The sequence below is a fragment of the Haematobia irritans genome, chromosome 5, assembly GCF_050003625.1.
Source record: "Haematobia irritans isolate KBUSLIRL chromosome 5, ASM5000362v1, whole genome shotgun sequence".
In the NCBI taxonomy this organism is placed as follows: Eukaryota; Metazoa; Arthropoda; class Insecta; order Diptera; family Muscidae; genus Haematobia; species Haematobia irritans.
In genome coordinates this window covers 35,715,017-35,729,781 of record NC_134401.1, presented here as the reverse complement: position 1 = coordinate 35,729,781, position 14,765 = coordinate 35,715,017, and the positions used below count along the sequence as shown (strand labels likewise).

At 41.9% G+C, this 14,765-nt stretch overlaps 1 protein-coding gene across 1 annotated transcript; it reads left to right on the top strand.

The window, feature by feature from the left end:
* The first annotated feature begins 1,346 nt into the window (after positions 1-1,346).
* On the top strand, positions 1,347-14,383 carry LOC142240520 (rho guanine nucleotide exchange factor 25-like). Its single transcript, XM_075312223.1, has 7 exons — positions 1,347-1,465; positions 5,842-5,919; positions 5,980-6,283; positions 6,360-6,446; positions 6,506-6,610; positions 13,532-13,669; positions 13,736-14,383. Exons 1-7 carry the CDS (start codon positions 1,434-1,436, stop codon positions 14,189-14,191), a joined length of 1,200 nt encoding a protein of 399 aa, XP_075168338.1. The 5' UTR covers positions 1,347-1,433; the 3' UTR covers positions 14,192-14,383.
* Positions 14,384-14,765: the final 382 nt, after the last annotated feature.

Here is a 14,765-nt window from a genome sequence, read left to right as displayed (position 1 = left end):
ATGAACCCGATGACGAATGAGTAAGATGCTACGAAGGGAACACTTGAAACTCCTCCTAATCATATGGGAAGGAGGACAAGATCTCCGGAACAGCAAAACACTGAAATGTCGGGAAAGAAACAAAAACGAACCGATGACGAATGAGTAAGATGCTACGAAAGGAAAACTTGAAACTCCTCCTAATAATATGGGAAAGAAGACAAGATCTCCGGAAGAGCAAAACACTGAAATGTTGGAAAAGAAACAAAAACGCATCTCGCTTTCAAGTCTATTGGAAAGACCAAATACTGCGTCCAAGGGAATGTCAAGCAAGCAGAATCTAATGGACGTCGGAAAGGTTGGCCCGAATACGTGGAAAGCAAGCGCGTCCAACCAGTCAACCGCGAAGACAGAAAAGAAAATTAAGACCAAACAATCTTTGCAGAAGATGTTGGGAGATGTTGAAAGGGGTACGTTACCATCTTCCTACCTTAACATTGCCGAGAGACTCTACCGGGAGTGTGCTACGCAGTTATCAGCAGAGGTGGCGGGGGATGTTGAAAGAGGTACGTTGCCAGCTTCCTACTCTAACATAGCCAATAGACGATACCGGGAGGAAGTGTGCTACGCAGTTTTCTACTAAAATAGTGCATCTGGTCAAATAACCAACAATCAGCAAGCAGACATTGAGGATCTAGTCAGAAATGGAATCCTGGACTAGATGGGTCAACAGTCCCGTTAACAAGCTGTGACTTCAAAGGGGACATACTCATGTTGAGGCTTGCTTCAGAGTCTACAGAAAATAGTGAATGTAATCCCCTCTCATAGTGAAGGAATCAATCTGAAACTGACGAAAGCCTCCGTCTACATAAGAGGATGGGGCAGCAAATTCACGACGGAATGTATTCTGAAGGAGTTGGTTCTACAGAACGAGGGACTGGACTCGACAAAATTTGTGGACATTCACAGAAAGGGGAATAGAGATGGAACACTTATTGTGTTGGGCCTGGACCAGATCTCCCTGTCCATCCTGACCAAAACTAAAGTCAGGGCTTTCTTTGTGACTGGAACCGTCCTTTTCAAGATCGCAAAAACGAGAAGCAAAGAGTCTGTCAAGGAAACCGCCAAAGGTAGATCAGAGAGACGAGGAACATTCCAAGGATATATTCGAAGTGTCAACGGAAATCCAGCAATCGGGGCTAAGAGGAAAACTGGGAGACGATCAGCGAATCAAAGAAAAGTTATCAGCAGAAGAGGCTGGGGAAGTTGAACGAGGTGCGTTGCCAGCTTCTTACGCTAACATAGCCAATAGACGATACCGGGAGGAAGTGTGCTACGCAGTTTTCTACTAAAATAGTGAAGAAGATTTAGAAGCTTTATTGAAGCCCAAAAATGAAGATATAACGAGTGAGAAAAATATAAAAATTTTAAATACCAACGATTTGGAAGGAGTGATGCTTAAACCGAAATCTAAAGAACTTTCAAGGTGAGATGAATTACAGTGAATAATGGTACAAAATATATTGTGAAGATCAGAAATTGTTAGGCGAAACTGTAATAAAGGAGCGCATTTTAACCATTCTAGGCCAAGTGAACGTTCAAAGGTATGGAAATAGGGTCCTCCTCATGAGGAATTCTGTCATATTTAATTTGAAATGCTACAGTAATCAGACCTTTAGTAGTAGTAGTAGTAGGAGTAGTAGTAGTAGTAGTAGGAGTAGTAGTAGTAGTAGTAGTAGTAGTAGTAGTAGTAGTAGTAGTAGTAGTAGTAGTAGTAGTAGTAGTAGTAGTAGTAGTAGTAGTAGTAGTAGTAGTAGTATTAGTAGTAGTAGTAGTAGTAGTAGTAGTAGTAGTAGTAGTAGTAGTAGTAGTAGTAGTAGTAGTAGTAGTAGTAGTAGTAGTAGTAGTAGTAGTAGTAGTAATAGTAGTAGTAGTAGTAGTAGTAGTAGTAGTAGTAGTAGTAGTAGTAGTAGTAGTAGTAGTAGTAGTAGTAATAGTAGTAGTAGTAGTAGTAGTAGTAGTAGTAGTAGTAGTAGTAGTAGTAGTAGTAATCAGACCTTTACTTTCTGTTACTTAACTTTCCGTGAATGTATTAATAATCTATGAAGAGGGGGAAAAGATGGACGCTTTAGGGCTTTCAGACTCAGGAGTCGCATTATAGTCTCTCGCGATCCAAACCTGACATAAAAAACCCAAATGAATATGACATCAAACGATTACACTCATACAACGGAGGGGAAGGTGCCCCAGTGCTGATCGCTAGTGATCAATATATGAATCACGGAGCATCGAGATCAGACCTTATACAGATGTGGTTGACTTTGCACTTGTCTTTGAAACAAGAGTTACAAGCAATGTTTCTATAAGTGTGGGCAACTTGGCTCCGGTAGTCGAAGATAATGTTATAAGGAAGAATAGCTATATAGCCGTTCGCAAGATGCATGAAGGAGATGAAAAGGCTCAGGGGAGCTTAAGTGCTTTTCGCCCTCCGAAAGGACGTAGAGAATCTGATTCCAACTCGGATGTAAATGAAGGTTTCAATATCACCATCTTGGCGAAACCAACTTACGACATGGTCAATGTCAATGGCGTCAGAGATAACGCCACAATACTGACTACGAGAAAAGGTTATCAGGCACACTACGACGAAAGTTGAAGAGAATGAACCCGATGACGAATGAGTAAGATGCTACGAAGGGAACACTTGAAACTCCTCCTAATCATATGGGAAGGAGGACAAGATCTCCGGAACAGCAAAACACTGAAATGTCGGGAAAGAAACAAAAACGAACCGATGACGAATGAGTAAGATGCTACGAAAGGAAAACTTGAAACTCCTCCTAATAATATGGGAAAGAAGACAAGATCTCCGGAAGAGCAAAACACTGAAATGTTGGAAAAGAAACAAAAACGCATCTCGCTTTCAAGTCTATTGGAAAGACCAAATACTGCGTCCAAGGGAATGTCAAGCAAGCAGAATCTAATGGACGTCGGAAAGGTTGGCCCGAATACGTGGAAAGCAAGCGCGTCCAACCAGTCAACCGCGAAGACAGAAAAGAAAATTAAGACCAAACAATCTTTGCAGAAGATGTTGGGAGATGTTGAAAGGGGTACGTTACCATCTTCCTACCTTAACATTGCCGAGAGACTCTACCGGGAGTGTGCTACGCAGTTATCAGCAGAGGTGGCGGGGGATGTTGAAAGAGGTACGTTGCCAGCTTCCTACTCTAACATAGCCAATAGACGATACCGGGAGGAAGTGTGCTACGCAGTTTTCTACTAAAATAGTGCATCTGGTCAAATAACCAACAATCAGCAAGCAGACATTGAGGATCTAGTCAGAAATGGAATCCTGGACTAGATGGGTCAACAGTCCCGTTAACAAGCTGTGACTTCAAAGGGGACATACTCATGTTGAGGCTTGCTTCAGAGTCTACAGAAAATAGTGAATGTAATCCCCTCTCATAGTGAAGGAATCAATCTGAAACTGACGAAAGCCTCCGTCTACATAAGAGGATGGGGCAGCAAATTCACGACGGAATGTATTCTGAAGGAGTTGGTTCTACAGAACGAGGGACTGGACTCGACAAAATTTGTGGACATTCACAGAAAGGGGAATAGAGATGGAACACTTATTGTGTTGGGCCTGGACCAGATCTCCCTGTCCATCCTGACCAAAACTAAAGTCAGGGCTTTCTTTGTGACTGGAACCGTCCTTTTCAAGATCGCAAAAACGAGAAGCAAAGAGTCTGTCAAGGAAACCGCCAAAGGTAGATCAGAGAGACGAGGAACATTCCAAGGATATATTCGAAGTGTCAACGGAAATCCAGCAATCGGGGCTAAGAGGAAAACTGGGAGACGATCAGCGAATCAAAGAAAAGTTATCAGCAGAAGAGGCTGGGGAAGTTGAACGAGGTGCGTTGCCAGCTTCTTACGCTAACATAGCCAATAGACGATACCGGGAGGAAGTGTGCTACGCAGTTTTCTACTAAAATAGTGCATCTGGTCATATAACCAACAATCAGCAAGCAGACAGTGATGATCTAGTCAGAAATAGAATCCTGGACTAGACGGGTCAACAGTCCCGTTAACAAGCTGTGACTTCAAAGGGGACATACTCATGTTGAGGCTTGCTTCAGAGTCTACAGAAAATAGTGAATGAAATCCCTTCTCATAGTGAAGGAGTTAATCTGAAACTGACGAAAGCCTCCGTCTACATAAGAGGATGGGGCAGCAAATTCACGACGGAATGTATTCTGAAGGAGTTGGTTCTACAGAACGAGGGACTGGACTCGACAAAATTTGTGGACATTCACAGAAAGGGGAATAGAGATGGAACACTTATTGTGTTGGGCCTGGACCAGATCTCCCTGTCCATCCTGACCAAAACCAAAGTCAGAGCGTTCTTTGTGACTAGAACCATCCTTTTCAAGATCGCAAAAACGAAAAGCAAAGAGTCTGCCAAGAAAGCCACCAAATCTGCACCAAAGGTAGATCAGAGAGAACATTCCAAGGATATATTCGAAGTGTCAACGGAAATCCAGGAATCGGGGCTAAGAAGAAAACTGGGATGCGACCAGCGGATCAAATAATTGTCCAAGAACGGAACTGGGGACGGGCTGGAATGTCAGAAATCGGGATCGAGGTGAACACAGAGAGGCGATCGGTCGCCCATAGAATTATCCAAAGAGGGAACTGAGAAGGCACTGAGACTAAGCCGCAGGACAGGAAATCTGCACTAATGGTAGATCAGGGAGGCGAGGGACCATTCACGGATATACCCGAAGGGTACAAAGGAAATTCAGGAATCAGGGCTAAGGGTAAAACAGGGAGGCGATTAGCCGCTCAAAGAATTGTCCAAAAACGAAACGGATATACCCGAAGGGTGCAACAGAAATTCAGGAATCAGGGCTTAGGGTAAAACAGGGAGGCGATCAGCCGCTCAAAGAATTGTCCAAAAACGAAACTTGGGACAGGCCGAAAGTTTAGGAATGGGCGTGGAGAATATCATAGGGAGGCGATCGGTCGCCCGTGGAATTATCCAAAGAGGGAACTGGGGATACGTCGCAAGGACAGGAATCGGAGTCGACGAAAACACAGGGAGGCGAAGAAACAGTATAATCTTAATCATTCTTTCGATCCAAATCTTCGAGATTAATCTGCACAGGAGCGAAATGACAATTAGCGCTCTGATTGAAAAAGTAATAAAAGATAAGTTACATGTTGCCTGAATCAAGGATCCTTGGTCAACTCGCAACAATATAACTGGATTAAACAATGCAAGTTATCGATTGATAATACAGGACTCAGACCAAGATCTTGTATATGTTACAAAAACTTGTGCTTTCTCATTTGTCCGGAGTTGTCAATAACAGATGCCGCGGCGCTGAAACAGAAAAATGGCAATTTGTTCTTGGCGTCAGTGTACCTACCATATGACCACTAAAATCATTTTTCGACTGAGGTTTAAGGCCTATGGACGGAGTCCAAAGTAGGCTAAGTATCACACCCAAGATACTTAGACCAAGATCTTGTATAAGCCACAAAACCTTGTGCTTTCTCATTTGTCCGGAGTTGTCAACAGCAGATGACGCGGTGCTGAAACACGAAAATGGTAATTTATATTTGCCGTCAGTGTACCTGCCATATGTCCACTTATATAATTCTTCGACCGGGTTTAAGGCTAATGGATGGAGTCCATAGGCCAAAATAGGAAAATTGGGCAAATTTTTCATACTTCAGTTACATTTCATTTTCCTGGGACCCATCTTCATAACGCCCAATGAACAAGCTGTCACTGAATGATTTGCATTTTTACCAATTTTATATAAAATTCCTACATTGTCCTTTATTTATTTGCAGGAATTATAAATCCTTAACAGCTCAACAAGCTCTGAAACTTCGAGGAGAGAAATATACTTCATTAAGGCCGCATAAAAGGTAGTTATACAATCACTCAATTAAAATTTTTTGAAATCCTAAAAACAAACAATTTCTCAGTGGTTTAGAGGATATTGATCATCGGCAAATGTATGCCAAAGGTCAGGAAAGCATACAACCCATATTGGATGAATTAATTAAAACTGAAGAGACTTATGTGGAATCTCTATGGCTGGGTTTAAATAATTATGGTCAACTTTTTGAACGTAAAGATGTTCCACGATCTTTGAAGGGTAAAAAATATGTTCTCTTCTGTAACATCGAACAAATAGCCGAATTTCACAGGGATGAATTTTTACCCATGCTGATGAGGAATCGTTATGATTTGAAGCAATTGTTTGATGAATTCCAAGGTTTCATCGATGTAAGTGTGGGAGAAGCTGGCACCTGAGAACAAAACAGAATAATTTCTATTTTCCTATTTTTTTATTCTTATATAGCAAAACTGTTTTTATGCTTATGTTTTGTATGCCATGAACAATCAAAGATCTTTGGAATTATGTGAAACTTTTAAGAAATATTTCAAGGTAAGCTCTATGGGAATGTTTATTCAAAATTATTACGATGACATTTTGTTTTCATGTAGATTCTACAATTGGAACGCAATGATACCCTAGGAATCAATAGTTTCCTATTGCAGCCTATACAGCGTGTGGCTCGTTATCCCTTGCTACTCAAGGAATTCATAAAGGTGAGTTTCGGTTAAAAACATCAATGTATTATAGATTTTTAAAGGAGCGATCCAGTGATAAATCCAAATCAAAGAGAGAGCTAGTTATGTACTGCAAAATATGGAGCGTTTTAAACCTGATGGAATTACTGTGGTAGAATTGACTGACTGAATTATCCCATGGTTGTTGGCGATATATTAAGGCCGTATCAACTTAGCCTCTATTTCAAGAAAGTGGAATGAGACAAAAGTCGTTTTCATCACTAAACCGGGGAAATCCCTTAACTGGGGTGCGAAGAATTTCCGAATTTCCGAACAAACAGCTTATCCTCACTTCTTAATGAGACTATGGAGAGGCTGATTGATATTTATCTTAGAACTATATTCATTAAAAAGTACTCTCATGAACTTGGCATCTTCAATGAATGCTCACTACCTGTGTTACTGATTACGAATCACACTTTATATTCGCGTTAGCTCACATTGGAATCTGTCCATAAGGGAAAGTCTCTAAATCCAGGCTCGTGGAACTTTCTATATTGGACTTGGACGAATCCCCGGCCGAAGTCCAGCAACTTATTCACTTGGACAACGCATTAGACAAGTGTTTGCGGCATATATAGGCTCTTGGTCTAGGTCCTGTATTAGCAGATGATAATTTTCATTGATTAATCCTCTGTAGCTGAGGTGGTCTAATTTCAACAATATAACTGAGGTGGGGTAAGCAGACCTCATTGCTAAACTGATATCCTACGTTAGCATTTCATATCAAACAGTTTTTGTTCATATTTTTCATAAAAACATAGGGTTACTAAGCAAACACTGACCGATATGCGAACATAAAGAGAAAAGGGACATGAGAGCGGAGAGATCGTAATTTAGGAAAATGCGCACGAAAATTTATTTTGCGGTGTCTGTCAGACTTAGACGTCAGCTACAGAGGGTTAATCCTGTTATCTTATTGTGAGTTGTACAAGGTTTCTCGATCAAGGCAATGTGTACCGGTGGAGATTGGATCATCCTTTCTCCATTAGGCCATCATCTCGGGATTCTACGGCTTCTTCGCCTCTCTGTGTTTTCAACGACCCCGATTTCTGTCCCACTGACCCATTCACAGGTCCTTGAGCGATCGATCGCCTCCCTCTGTTCTTCTCGATCCTGATTCCTGTCCTTCCGGCATGTCTCCAGTTTCATATTTGGCCAATTCTTTGATCGGCTGATCTCCTCTCTGTCTTCCCCTTAGTCCCAATTCCTGTCTTTCCGTTGTGCCTTTTCTATGCCCCTTCGATTGCATTCAATAACATCCATCCGTGTTCAATAGTAAATGCATTATAAACTCTGACTGTTAATCAAAAAATACTGAGGCTGATAATAGTGGTGGCATACGCTGATGGTGTGGCTTTAGCAGTCAGGAAAAATTCCCATCTACAAGATAGAGATATTATACGGGGAACCCAGAGACACCCAGAATTCAGTCATGTATTGCAAAGAACGCAAAATGCCCATGGTTAAGCCCATATTCATAGGTGGTATTGAAATTCCCCCTGACTCGAAAACGGCCATCGACTGCTGCAAGTCTCTCAACGAGATTTCTGAGCAGTTCAATATTCACCTCATATGGGTGCCTGGGTTCGCTGTTCATAGGAACATACCAGGGAATAGCAAAGCGGATGAGTTAGCGAGGCTAGGAACCACCATTCATAGCTCTGGGAACTAGAATCTGTTGGTATGCCTCTGGTTACCTGCTTAAAGCTCTGCAAGAATTGCAAGGATTGAAACGACATGAAGTAAATATGCTACGATAGGTTAGGTGGAAGCCCGATGTATCAGTCTCACTTAGACTATTCAGTCCATTGTGATACCACTTTGGTGAACTTCTCTCTTATCACTGAGTGCTGCCCGATTCCATGTTAAGCTCAATGACAAGGGACCTCCTTTTTATAGCCGAGTCCGAACGGCGTTCCACATTGCAGTGAAACCACTTAGAGAAACTTTGAAACCCTCAGAAATGTCACCAGCATTACTGAGGTGGGATAATCCACCGTTGAAAAACGTTTTGGTGTTCGGTCGTAGCAGGAATAGAACCCACGACCTTGTGTATGAAAGGCGGGCATGATAACCATTGCATCACGGTGGCTCCCAAGTGACGCCAAGTATAAATTGTCATTTCCCTGTTTTAGCTGCGCCGTAGATGCCAGAGATGACAACTCCGGACAAATGAGTAAACCCAAGTTTTTGGTCTAGGTCCTGTATTAGCAGATGATAATTTGGAACATCATTGCTTAATCCTGTTACCTTATTGTGAGTTGTCCAAGGTTCCTCGATCAAGACAACTTGTACCTTATCTCTTATTGTTTTTTTTTTCATCAGAGTGCTGGTTGCCATTTCGATCCGGTGGAGATTAATCTGGATGACTTGGATCATCCTTTCTCCATTAGTACATCACCTCTGTATTTTCATCGCCCCCGATTCCTATTCTTCGGGCCCATCCACAGATCCCTCTTTGGATAATTCCTTGGGCAATCGATCGCCTCCCTGTGTTCTCCTCGATCCCGATTCTTGACCTTCAGGCCAGTCTTTAGTTCCATTTTTGGACAATTCTGATTTCCTCAATGTCTTCCCCTTAGTTCAAATTCCTTGCTTTCCGTTGTGCCTTTTCTATGCCCCTTCGATTGTATTCAATAATGTCCATCCGAGTTCAATAGTAAATGCATTATAAACTCTGACTGCTGATCCAAAAATACTGAGTTGTGGCATACGCTGATGATGTGGCTTTAGCAGTCCGGGGAACCCAGAGAATCTATAGATTCAGCCATGTAATGCAAAAAAACACAAAATTCCCATGGTTCAGCCCATCTTCATAGGTGGTATTGAAATTCCCTTTGACTCGAAAACGGCCAACGACTTCTGCAGGTCTATCAACGAGGTATCTGAACAGTTCAATAACCACCTAATATGGGTGCCTGGTCACAGGAACATACCAGGAAACAGCGAAGCGGATGAGTTAGCGAGGCTAGGAACCACCATTCATAGCTCTGGGAACTAGAATCTGTTGGTATGCCTCTGGTTACATGATTCAAGCTCTGCAAGAATTGCAAGGATTGAAACGACATGAAGTACATATGCTACGTTAGGTTAGGTTAGGTGGAAGCCCGATGTATCAGGCTCACTTAGACTATTCAGTCCATTGTGATACCCCAGTGGTGAATTTCTCTCTTATAACTGAGTGCTGCCTGATTCCATGTTAAGCTCAAGGACAAGGGACCTCCTTTTTATAGCCGAGACCGAACGGCGTTCCACAATGCAGTGAAACCACTTAGAGAAGCTATGAAACACTCAAAAATGTCACCAGCATTACTCAGGTGGGATAATCCATCGCTGAAAAATTTTTTGGTGTTCGGTCGAAGCAGGAATCGAACCCACGACCTTGTGTATGGAAGGTGGGCATGCTAACCGTTGCACCACGGTGGCTCCCAAGTAAATATGCTACGACGAGCTTTTAAAACTTGAGATGCCAGTGGACGGATACGTTGACGATATCGTAGCGGTGATACAATCGCAAAACACCACAGACGAGCATATAAAACTTACACAGGTGATGATACGGGTAAGGGCCAGGTTGGGAACAGATGGACTAGAACTCGCAACACACAAGACATAGCTGATGCTAATCACGCGGCGACACTTAGCAACGATCGACATTAGTGTAGACGATTTCGTTATTAAAGCGAGGGACGCAATTAAATGCCTAGGAATATGACTGGATACAAAGCAACGCAGATAACTCAGCAGACTAATGGCGAACTTCGGCTACCCGCTGCCAAAAAGCTCCCGAAGGAAGTCTGTAATATTGTTCTATTTTACGAAAGCTAGGTATGGGCAAGCGCCCTGAGACATGCAAATAAGGCACGCACTCATCGGGCAATACAGCGTACGGCCGCTTTACGTGTAACCTCCGCATATCGCGCATTATCTGCTGCGGCGGTACTTATCGTAGCAGGTATGACCCCAATAGACCTTCAAGCGGAAGGAAGGAAGAAGATTTTTGATCTAAAGATGGAGAACAGGCAAACAGCACAAAAATTCGTTAGAGGAGATAAGACGAGAGACTATTTAACAGTGGAACTTCTCTCAGTGATGAGAGAGAAGTGGTATTACAATGGACTGAATAGTCTAAGTGAGCCTGATACATCGGGCTGCCACATAACCTAACCTAACCTATGGAAGTGGAAGGATCGGTGGAACTTGAGACATATATACGGCAGGCGGACATCAAGACTTATCCCCGATATAGAGAAGTGGGCGAATAGATGTCACGGAGACGTGAACTATTACATAACACAGATGCTATATGGACGCGGATACTTCCGAATGTATTTGTCTATGATGGTCAAATGTCATAGTCCACATTGCCTCTACGAAGAGGGGAATGTCATCGATGATGCACTTCACTCGATTTTCAAGTGTATACGATACGGGCACCGAAAGATCGAAATTAGAGGGACAAGGAGAGGTGCAACCGAGTAGTCGGCATGGCCCTTCAAGCGGAAAAAAGAAGAAGATTTTTGATCCAAAGATGGAGAACAGACTTAACACAAAAACGCGTTAGAGGAGATAAAACAAGAGACTATGTAACAGTGGAGAGATCGATGGAACTGCGATATAAAGGGTGATACGGTCAAAATTTGGTCAATATAAACTTGACGTATTTCTTTCAATTTTGCATTTAAAAAACCTGAACACCCCTCATTTTGAAGGTGTGTGTGTGTAGAATATTGCTCCTATTTTGATTTTGGAATTCACTCTTCAGTTGTCAAAATGCCGTCCAAGCAAGAAGAGCAGCGTATCAAAATTTTGCTCGCGCATCGCGAAAATCCGAGCTACTCGCACGCAAAGCTGGCAAAATCGCTAAAAGTTGCCAAAACAACCGTTACAAATGTAATTAAAGTGTTTGGGGAACGTTTGTCGACAGCCAGGAAGTCTGGATCGGGGGGAAATCGAAAGCCGGAAGCCGCTGAGACGACAAAGAGAGTTGCCGGTAGTTTCAAGCGAACCCTAACCTCTCTCTCCGAGATGCCGCAAATAAGCTGGGTGTATCGTCTACAACAGTGCATCGAGCCAAAAAACGAGCCGGACTATCGACTTGCAAGAAGGTAGTGACTCCAAATCGCGATGATAAACAAAATACGACGGCCAAAGCGCGATCCCGGAGGCTGTACACGACGATGCTGACGAAGTTTGACTGCGTGGTAATGGACGACGAAACCTACGTCAAAGCCGACTACAAGCAGCTTCCGGGACAGGAGTTTTATACGGCAAAAGGAAGGGGAAAGGTAGCAGATATTTTCAAGCTCATAAAACTGTCAAAGTTCGCAAAGAAATATCTGGTTTGGCAAGCCATCTGTACCTGTGGCTTGAAAAGCAGCATTTTCATAGCTTCCGGGACTGTCAACCAAGAAATTTACGTGAAAGAGTGTTTGAATAAACGTCTGCTGCCATTCCTGAAGAAAAACGGTTGTTGCGTACTGTTTTGGCCGGATTTGGCATCTTGCCATTACGGTAAAAAGGCCATGGAGTGGTACGCCGCCAACAAAGTGCAAGTGGTTCCCAAGGACAAGAACCCTCCCAACACGCCAGAGCTCCGCCCAATTGAGAAATACTGGGCTATTGTCAAGCGGAACCTAAAGAAGACCAAAAAAACTGCTAAGGACGAGCAGCAGTTCAAGGTAAACTGGCTTTCTGCGGCGAAGAAGGTGGACAAGGTGGCTGTACAAAATCTGATGGCAGGTGTCAAGCGTGAGGCCCGGCAATTTGGATTTGGAAAAGCGAAAGCCTAACTGAATATTTTTCCTGAATTTTATACTAATTGAACTTGAAAAAGAAATTTAATTTGATTTTTTAAATAAACGATTTCACCGATTTACACGCGTTTTCCCTTGACCAAATTTTGACCGTATCACCCTTTATACGCAGGTGGACAGCAAGACTTGTCGTCGATATAGAAAAGTGGACGAACATAGGTGATGGGGACGTGAACTATCATCGATGATACGCGTCACACGTTTTACAGGTGCATACGATTAGGCACTGAAAGATCGCAATTATAGGGACAATTAGACCAAATAGATGAGCGAAAACTGATAGAAAAACTGATTGCAGATGAACGGCATTGGAACAACATTGCAAAATCATATTGGGGAAGAAGGAAATCGAGCTTGACAACACAAGGACTACACATACTATCGTGTGAGACGGTCTGTACCCAGACATGGTAGACGAAAAGGTCAAGCATCTACATGGAGGTCTACATCGAAGTAATGTGGAAACGATACCAATTTGAAGCAAAATTTAGAAGAGATAAGGGTCGGGTTTTATCATCGATCGGCATTGGAACAACATTGCAAAATCATATTGGGGAAGAAGGAAATCGAGCTTGACAACACAAGGGCTACACACATTATCGTCTGAGACGGTCTGGACTCAGACACGATAGACGAAAAGGTCAAGCGCCTACATGGAGGTCTACCTTGAAATAATGTGGAAACGATACTAATTTGAAGCAAAACTCCAGGAGCGATAAGGGTCGGGTTTTATCATCGATCTGCAAAGACCTATTATTTCCGCGGTGAAGTCCAGATGAACGGCATTGGAACAACATTGCAAAATCATATTGGGGAAGAAGGAAATCGAGCTTGACAACACAAGGGCTACACACATTATCGTCTGAGACGGTCTGGACTCAGACACGATAGACGAAAAGGTCAATCGCCTACATGGAGGTTTACCTCGAAGTAATGTGGAAACGATACCAATTTGAAGCAAAACTCTAGGAGCGATAAGGGTCGGGTTTTATCATCGATCGGCAAAGACCTATTATTTCCGCCGTGAAGTCCATCTCTCATGTTTGTAGATCTAATGATTTTCCTTTATATTTTTTTATAGAAACTTTTTGATAATTACCCACTGAAGCCTGTTCTGGATTCCTGTTGCCGTTTGGATAAAAAATTGCAAAATCTTCTAAATGCCATTAATAAATCGGAGGTTATCAACGATTTAGCTTGTCTCAGTGAGACACATGAGGTAATATAATATTGAAATCACTACGAATCCCACTCGAACCCCTGTCTCAATCTCCTACGCTTTCAGTTCAATATCTTCTACCAAGGTAAATTTCGTAATGTTGCCGAATTCAATGTCCACGATCATCGACTCAAGCGAAGCTATCGTTCTAAGGTATTTGCCTACGATAAATGTATTATTTATACCGAGATTAAGCGTAAGCAAGTGGTCTTCCGTGGTCGCTATCCCCGTGAACATATGGGTATTAATATTCAAGCGAAATATTTCACTCTATTCTATAATCGCCGCAAACAGCAGGAATGTGATTTCATGGGAGATCCTTCGATTGTTAAACAATGGCAAGAGTTAATTGTGGATATAATCTCTTCATATGCTGAGGAGGAACGAATGAGACTGAAACAATTGCATTTGAAGGAGAATGGTGAAATATCACAAATGCGTATAAAACCGGCAGTTAGTTTGTTACTTTTTCGCGATACGAATCGTTTTAGTACAGATAGTGGTGATATAAGTTATGTTTAAGGGAGATACTTTATAATACTAATACTAAATATTTTATATGTATGTAATGTTTTAATAAATAAATTAAAAATTTGAGTTGATAGAACAAGATACAGTGTCAAACCTAATTGTTTGTAAAGAGACACAAATTTTTTTTATAACCTTAAATATTATACCAAATAAAATAAAACATGTACTCATTTTTATACCCCACGCCATATACTAACATTATTATTATATGTGCAACGCATCGAAATATTGGCCATAAAATACCCAGCAAAAACAGCGTCGCCAAAAAAGTAGTGAAAATGTTCTTATTGGGTCCGGAAGTGGTGCAAAATTGTTGAAATGGTGGACATCCGTCGTTGCACTGAAATTGCAACGCTTCTTAAGGTGTAGTCCGAATTCAATGTTTCGGATGTGAATTATAAAATTGTGTCATATTTTGCCAAATAAATAATTTTTATTTTTTTATGATTTCTAATGTCTAAAATGTTTGACCTCAAATATTTTCAATAATGTGCAATTTTTCTAGAATGGATTAAGAAATTTTTTTTCGACAAAATTTTAATAATTTGTACCATTTTATTAAATC